General features: G+C 44.5%; 1 protein-coding gene across 1 annotated transcript; it reads right to left on the bottom strand.

Annotated features, from left to right (window-relative positions):
• Window positions 1-1,596: 1,596 nt before the first annotated feature.
• Window positions 1,597-8,515, bottom strand: LOC123147986 (SPX and EXS domain-containing protein 5). Its single transcript, XM_044567322.1, has 14 exons — window positions 8,201-8,515; window positions 7,927-8,053; window positions 5,466-5,504; window positions 5,287-5,379; window positions 5,065-5,181; window positions 4,358-4,453; window positions 3,664-3,777; window positions 3,480-3,533; window positions 2,978-3,025; window positions 2,662-2,812; window positions 2,344-2,509; window positions 2,186-2,255; window positions 1,855-2,103; window positions 1,597-1,744 (listed from the first exon to the last, which is right to left on the bottom strand). The coding sequence occupies exons 2-14, from the start codon at window positions 7,990-7,992 to the stop codon at window positions 1,706-1,708; spliced, it is 1,302 nt and encodes a 433-aa protein (XP_044423257.1). The 5' UTR covers window positions 7,993-8,053; window positions 8,201-8,515; the 3' UTR covers window positions 1,597-1,705.
• Between the last annotated feature and the right edge of the window lie 431 nt (window positions 8,516-8,946).

An 8,946-nucleotide genomic window follows, 5' to 3' on the forward strand; every position in this document is an offset into this window, starting at 1 on the left:
CGAGGTTGGCGGTGTCTTTGATCTCGTCTAGTGAAGTTGATCGCTTGGTTTATGCCTCCTTGGTGAATGAAATTAGACTTCTTTTACGTCTAAGACAAACTTGTATTACTCCTGTCTCACGTGCTCAGAATAAAGTTAGTGATAGTTTAGCCAGGTTTGCTCGAGTAGAAGGCCGGACTATGACCTAGTTAGGTTCTGGGCCAGATGAAGTCTTGGGTTTTGCCCGTGATGATTGTAAAGACTTTACTATTTGAGTAATACAAATGTTATCGCAAAAAAGAAGAAGCCCTTTTCTTGTTAAGAAACTAACAATCGAGGATAAAGTGGTTGGTTCTGGTTCCAGCTGATCAGCTTACTTTTTTCTCTATTCACCCACAAAATGAAACGCATGCCAATTATTCCCGTGGAGACTTTCAAACATTATAAGCCAAGCTTTTCCTATAACAAAGCTTAGGCTGGTACCCTAGCTCCCTATAGAAAAGAAAGAAATAAAGGTTGAATACTTGATTATACGTGTGCCAGTGCCTTAAGATATCAACTTTCGAGTAGGAGAAAGATGCCTGGTAATAAATTCCACACTTCAAATGCACGCTGCTCCTTCGAATAAGTATACATTCCCTAGCACTCGTTCCCTATAGCTAGCTCCTGCGTGGATGATGTACCAGGTGGTGCACCAGTAAGCTCCGAGGAAAATCCTGAAAATATGCTGTTCACCGACGGGTGCTCCTTTCTCTTATTTGTGTTTGAAAATCACTAATAAGTGGAGATAATTCCACACTCGACGCGACAGCTGGCGTGGCAGGATCTGCGGACTGCAGCGGCAAGTTGGATTCAGGCTGGCACTGGCCGCCTTTGCTGACTGACGAGAGCGACTGGAACTCTAGAAGAATGTAATAGTATCGCGTCCGACCGGCAGGTCCAAAAGTCTTCCAGATCGACGCAGCTCATTGGGCAGACTCTGAGTGGTACCACGGCGATAGATTAGAGATCACTTCAGTGATTTGGCTAAGCGTCTACGCTGGGTCAAGAATTGTTTGACGAGTATTTTGTCTTCACCTTGGCGACTTGGAGACTTGGAGCAGTACTCCTACTCCTAGGCATTGCCAAATTGTTGGCAGTCTAACAGTAGGTGCCTTTCACTTTGGGGAATTTTTTGAATTTTTTTTTTGTATTTGTTTTGGCTTTTTCGTCAAGGCAGGTGCACATGACCTCGGAAGCAGAAACACCGCACTCAATACTCATGCATCTCTCAGTGACATATTCCCAACTTCTCAACAGGCACTCACCAAATGAGATGATGCTATTTGAATCTTGAGAATGTTCTACAATACACGGTTAATGATCACCAACACAAAACCCGGGAGGCGTGAGCCATGGATTAATTCGGCGCGACTTGATCATCTTGCACATTGTGCAAATGGCACAATTCTTGGATCTGGACAGTGAAATTGCAAATTTTTAGTTGAAAAAAATAACTGCTAACTACCGAAAAAAACTATTGCAGTTCTGTTGCATGGCTGCGATGCAAGAAGAAAATAAACACATGCAAACGGCAGCAAATTCATGGCAACGCGACAAACGGATACACGAAAACAATAATGCAAAATCTTAGAAATTCCAGTATTACTATTTATTACTTGATGTGTCAACAGACAACTCTCAAGAGATTTGATTACATGCTTCGCGCCAACGATTTCAGCTTTTTCTACAAACCTACTGGTGTGTATCCCTGACCTTCTGAGCCCTACAAACAAAACAGAACCGTATGACCTAGAGTCTACAAGCCTGTAAAAGGTCGCATGAAAAGAATATGATGAATGAGAGACACAAAACATGGTGCCTCGGAGTTCATACTGTGTGACTATTAGACTCCAGTAGCCTGTCTGATTCTGAGGGCATATCGGATGACATTTCAAAATTTTGCTTGGCTGTCATCTTGTTCCACTCATTCTCCACGCGGAAGAAAACCCACTGAAACCGCCTCAGCATTTCCAAAGCTGTTATCGCAAACACTGTGAGGTAGTTGTGCCGAAGATGCGCCGACAGCTTGTATGTCCATGTGCAGCGGAGAATGAGATTGCTGCCTAACACCCAGTAATACACCTGTAGAGCAATCACATCAGCACCAATGAAAAAACACCAAGGTAGGCTAGTTTAAACAATGAACATATATTCAAGACTATACCCAGTTCCGCCCATAAAGAAGGCTTGTCCATGTGCTTGGGCTTTTGAACATGAAAATCCTGGTTAAAATGCTGCAGGGATCGAGAGAAAAACTCGTTAGCAGCAGCGCAGGACTTGGATGTTCAAGGAGTAGGAAAATATTCTTGTAAAGACAGGCACCTCAAATCCCAATCACGCTTTATATCCCAGTAGAAGGAATACAGCGAATTTATAACCCCCGAAATAAGCCAGAGGGGCCGGTAAAAGCTAACCCACTGGTCAGGGAATACATGATACTTGAGCGCCGATAAAAAAATCACCGGGACTGCTGTCGAGTACTTGAGTGCTGGATTTTGGACAAAATTACTGTTAAACGATTTCCGTAATCAGGTATAAACGCATACAATCCCAAATCTTTATGTTACATTTTAAACATCCAAGTTCACCTAGTAAAATAAAATAAATGAACAATCAAAGCTGCTGTATGCTGAGTAATACCGTTCAGAAGACAACTCTTCTCCTTTGTATCCTTGTACTGTCGAAGGCATTGGAAGAAACGACACAAATAAGGGAGCACGAGGACTAGAGGAATAGCTATAGAGTGGCTACCACAAATTGAATCAGCTTCAAACCAAGCGATTGTCGCCACCTGTAAAATACCAAATAACAGACATTAAAGAGGAACAAGATGAATTCTAGCCATAACTTACCAAACAAAGCATTACTGCATTAGCATATCATTTGCCAACAGTATGGAGAATGCTGCCGAGTAACAACACTATGAGCATAATAATAGGGAAATACAGAAATTAACCTGACGATTGACCATGCGACAAACTGAACGTTCCAAATCTGAGAACACCTGTCAAGAAATACAAGAATTAAGCAAAAATGCTAGAAATGTCAACGTGGGACAACAAGAAGCTATAAACAATACTCTACAAAACTTAGCAATAGCACACACAGCATTTTCACGTAGATAGCATTTTCTCCCGAAACATACTACATTATAGCCAATACAAGAAACAGATAATCATATACTCCCTCCGTTTCTAAATATCAGCCCTTCTAGAGATTTCAATACGAACTACATTCGGATGTATATAGACATATTTTAGAATGTAGATTCACTCATTTTGCTTCGTATGTAGTCCATATTGGAATCTCTAAAAGGTCTTGTATTTAGGAATGGGGGGAGTAACATAAACTAAACTTATGTGGAACTATCACAGTGACATTTTTGTCAAAGTTTTTCCAATAGTGATAAGCTAAACAAAATAATCCACAATCAATATTTCGTATAAATAAGTGGATACCTTTGACATGGATGTAAAAATATCAGCCAAAAAGAAGTCGGGGAATGTAATTGCCTGCAAAATAAAGGCATGGGGGATAATTAAATTTCATTTGATACGGCTGCTGGTTCCACAAGCACAATCAGATACATTAATGCCATGATGAAGCAAAACCTATGCATTACTAACATTTTGAACAACTTACTTGCAATGGAAGTATTATACGCAACATTGTCCTCAGGAAGTAAAAGCGCGATGATAAATAAAACATATCAAACGGAGAAAGGAGGACTATCAAAAGGATAGCATACAACAGAACCTGCAAAGAATAAGAAAGATAAGTCAATTTAACCACCCCGTATTTGAAAAGTAACGCATTGCTACAGAATACGAAGAATGCACGGCAGGACTTTTCCTTTTCCAAGTTGAGGGAGGAACAGGTAGACCTTGCATCAAGCAGAACTTCACATTGACTTAACTACTACAAGCAGACAGCAATATGTATACATTATCAATTGTTTTTGTGGGTAGATGTACATTAATTTCTGTTCTTGCACATAAACCATACTAAATGGACCTTTTGCTTGATATGATTCAGGAAAATAGATTTAACTTTTAGAAAAGTAGGCTATGTGCAGTGAAGTGATGTGCTAAAGAAACATATAATGGACAAACTACCACTCAGATCATCTGCTATGACAGGATGTAAGTTCCAATTTATCAATTAGCACTGCATACCCAGTCGGACACACTCAGTGGGAGAATAATTTTATTAGATGTCAATAATACTATAGCTCTGCGGATAATATTTGTGCACACTGTAGAGGCCAAAAAATCTCATGAACTCCGGCACAGAAGAAAGCATGAAAGGAAAAGATTCAGTGGGCTGGATATTACACTGGTTGAGAAGCAGCAAGTGACACTTCCCCATGTGAGTACAGGTATAGGTAAGCTGTCATACTTGTGGGAACAATTAAAGTAAGCCAAGTAGCACACTGTCAATAAGACAAAAGAAAAGGTTACTTTGGCAGAATAATACGTCAGATACAAGTAATATAAGAAGTTATACAGCATAATATAAACATAAAGAACATGGAGAATGCACAAATAAAAAAAATAGAACACAGCTAATACAAAAGGTCATGATACAGGTTAAATAAAAGAGAGCCAGGTTCAAAAAAAGAGGCACTCAGCATTCACATTAGAAAATACAACAGGCACATGTTATTCTCAAGAATAATCATCCAAATGACGTATGTTCTTTGAGAAACTACATTAGGTATTATCTATGAGTGTAGTTGCAATGCCAAAAAATGGATTGGCAACTAGGTGAAATGTTGTGGGCTTGGAAGTTAAAATCAGCACAAATGTGGTAAGTAAACATTTTGCAAACTCAAGACGCTGTCACAAGTCACAACAACAGTATGGCACATAAATTATTCAAGAAATGTATACAGCAAATGTCCTATGGAATGACTAGAACATGTTGCCTATGGATGCCTATGTCAGTTCAATTGCACCCAACATGGATATTAACTTCAGCAGGTCCAGACTCAAGCAACATTTTTAAAATGCAAATGCAATCAAGAGAGATCAATAGGCATACCCTCCAAATTTCTCGGTGTGATAAATGTGTTTGCGCAAGATCAAACACCTTTACATAATTCACTGATGATTGTGCAAAGACCCACAAATTCACTCCCCATAACCAAATCATAAGTGCCTACAATAAGAACACTAAGCACAGTTACATAGATGCACAGGTAGCTGCTTGATTTTCTGTCTTAATACCTTGAGCATACACAATACAGTAATAAATAGAACTCACCACAAGAAAGAGAGGATTATAGTATAAGAAAACCTCATACAGAAATAAATCTCGCAGATCAGCACTCATCCTCATAACCGAGTCCCACCCTATCTGTAATCCCAAGAGTATTACCAATTACCACAAGATCGATTTCATGCAAGAAAATAAGGTCATGGACCGATCATAGAAAGACTGACCTTACAACAGCATAAACCCCATAGGAGAAACAATATAGCCTGGAAAAAAGACAGGTTGATAAGCAATTTGACAGATAAAATCCAGGCAGATGTGAAATCAATAAAACAGGATATTTAGGGTACATACATTTGATTAATTTATACAGTGGAGCAGGTTAATATATATGCATATTGTTTTATAAGGACATGCAAATGTATTTGAGCCTCTAAGAGGAAATTCAATAATAAATCATAAATCATTGGCACCGCAAGGGGCTCCGGCAGGGTGATCCTGTGTCACCACAGCTTTTTGTGCTCGCCGTTGACATCTTGGGCAGGCTCATCAAGTGCGCTATTGACATGGGAGTCATGGCGCGGCTACACCCGAGGCGCTCCATTCCCACTGTGTCGCTGTACGCAGACGACGTGGTGCTATTCTGCGTGAGGTCCTGACGCTCTTCAGCCGCGCTTCCGGCCTAATGGTGAACTACGCCAAGAGCTCCGCCTCGCTGCTGCACTGTGACACGGACGAGGCGACAGCAGCACTTGCGCACCTAGGCTGCCTCATCGCCAACTTGCTGATCACCTACCTCGGGATCCCCCTCACGGTAGGCCGCCCAACTGCAGCCCCTAGTTGATGGGATTGCCGGCCGGCTCCCCGCTTGGAAGGCCAACCTGATGAACAAGCCTGGGCGGCTTGCGCTGGTGAAGTCTGTGCTGAGCGCCATCCCCGTGCATCAACTACTCGCCTACGCGCCGCCAAAGAAGACGCTTCGTCAAATTGAGAAGATTGAGCATGGTTTCTTGTGGGCCGGCCGTGCTGCCGCCAATGGAGGCCACTGCCATGTCAACTGGCGCCGCGTTTGCCGCCCCATATCGCACGGAGGCCTGGGAGTCCAGGACCTGGAGCGCGCTGGCCTTGCTCTACGGCTACGATGGCTATGGTTCTCGCGCACTGACCATGAGCGTGCCTGGAATGGCCTGGACCTACAATTCTCTGCCGAGGAGCGAGCGCTCTTCTTCGCGTCCACCACGATGACCCTCGGAAACGGAACAACGGCATATTTCTAGGAAGACCGCTGGATAAATGGACAATCATTTGTGAGATCGCCCCGGCACTTTACAAGTGCATACCCAAACACCGGAGCAAAATCCGGACCGTCGCTGAATGCAAGGCCATAGCTGGGCCAGGGACATTCATGGGACCTTGGGCATACACGAGATTGGCCAGTACCTTCAAGTCTGGCTGGCGATCGAGCATATCATGCTCTCGGACACCCCTGATCAGCTAGTTTGGAGATGGACGGCCTCCGGTATATACTCTGCTAGCTCATGTTATCTTGCCACCTTCCAGGGATCCATGACTTGCTTCTCGTGGAAGCTCATATGGAAGAATTGGGTGCCGCCAAGAGTGAAGTTTTTCCACTGGTTGGCCAACCAAGACCGGTGTTGGACGGCCGACCGCTTGGCTCGACACGGTCTCCAGCACCAGCCACGATGCCCACTCTGTGACCAGGCTCCCGAGACGATGCGCCACCTCCTCTTGGAGTGCCCCTTCGCCAGGCAGACTTGGCACGAAATCCTATCCTGGCTACGGATGACCACTGCAGGGCCAAGCCACGAAGATTCACTCATGGACTGGTGGCTGCAGGCAAGGCAAAACACGCCAACACTGATGCGTAAGGTCCTAGCCTCCATTGCTCTGTTGACACCATGGATGATCTGGAAACAGCGCAACAGATGCATCTTTGAGGGCGCCCAGCCCCTGGTTAAATCCTGGTCTCGAAGATCAAAGAGGAAGCCGAGCAGTGGGCAAGAGCGGGCGCCCACGGCCTACGCGTCATTCTGCCGCCCACCTGGGACGTGCACTAGTTTCGCTGATCCTAATTTGTAATTGACCTCCTAGGAGGATTGTATCAAAACTCTACCTTTTCAATGCAATGAAATGCAAAAGCCCTTTGCATTTTCTCAACAAAAAAAATCATTGAGGAAAACAAGCAGCAGCTCCAACAGGACAATAGCAATCCTGAATGGTCATTTACAAGGCACGATACAGGGCTCCAACAGCTGTATCAACAGAGTGCTGCTGTTCTGTAATGAGCAAAGGCGCATTTTAGACTAGCAGAGAGCTAGGTACGGCATGAGTTTGAGCCCCATTTACAAAGTTTGCATATGTAAGGCAGTGAAAAGAGAGAAGCATCAGGTGTGATGGGCTTATCCCTTATCTGTTCTCAACTTTGCATTTTAGGTACTGACCATGATCAACAGAGCATATATATAACTCATGAAAAGAGAGGGTATTAATTGACCCATTTTCAGGAGCGGGTATATTACACTACTACAGTATTTGCAGGCAAATGTATGCGATGGGTATAACAAGCTCAGACAATCTGAAATCAGAGCTCATGTGTGTGAAACTTACACTTAGTAATACATTCCACAGCACAGTAGAGGGAAAATTGTGGTTGAAAAGCTAACCTACCTTAAACCGCCAAAGAAAGAGCGGCGAAGGCATGCCCACAACCGCGGGGACGGACGCGCCCTTCATCTCGCCGACGATCCCGGGCCTCTGCGCGCGCACGCGCGGCGCCTGCGCCTCCGCAGGAACCCTGCGTACGCAGAGATTAATCGCACCGGATCAGCAGCATGCAACGAAATCCGCGAGCAATCAAGAAACGGAAGAGCACAGGTGCTGCGGGATCTCGCCGCTCTCCCACGAATCAGACTCGGCCAGAGCCGGTGCCGCGGCGGCTTACCGGGAAGCAACAGCCCGGATCTCCACCTGAACAGGGGAGATGCCGCCGCCGGGGTGAAAGGAAGGCGCAGCTGCCGCCGGCTAGGGAAGTGGGCGAGCAGGACCGTCAGGACCGAATCGGATTGAAAACCTGACGAATTATTCGGCTGGGTTCAGGCAAGGATCTGCCGGATCTGAGGCGGCTGCTCCGGAGCTCCCCTGACCCTTCGTTGCCTTCAGCCAGCCGCCCCAGCGACAGAGGGAGAGATCCGGGAGGTCGCCGGTCGCCTTCGACCGTGGAACTGGCAACAGCGGGGAGGAGACCCGCAGAGATGAGAACACATGGCAAGCACGAATCTTAAAGTATGCACCCCTTTCCTATACACATTTTACGAGCACGGTCGATTTGATGCCAAAAGTTCGCGTGCCAATTGGCTAGTGATTGGTTGGTTATCAATTTTTTCTGTCAATCTCATAAAATGTTATCAACTTGGCAAGTTTTGATTTTGCCAAATACTGGCATCCAATCATTCATTGTCTCAACTTTGCATTTACATGATGTGCTCTTCAAGTTTGTTCGATGAGTACTTTCATTTGTAAAAACCATATAACAACATTGTTCATGGTAAGAAAATGATGCGGCACACCCATTGTATAGCAAATGGTATGGCATCACCTATGGTGTGGGCTAAAGTGATTCAAAGTCTCATTTAAATTGACTCGGCCAATGAAATTCATCGATGATACATGTCGAGTGAAAAGCGAACC

Source organism: Triticum aestivum, chromosome 7A (assembly GCF_018294505.1).
Source record: "Triticum aestivum cultivar Chinese Spring chromosome 7A, IWGSC CS RefSeq v2.1, whole genome shotgun sequence".
Lineage (NCBI taxonomy): Eukaryota > Viridiplantae > Streptophyta > Magnoliopsida > Poales > Poaceae > Triticum > Triticum aestivum.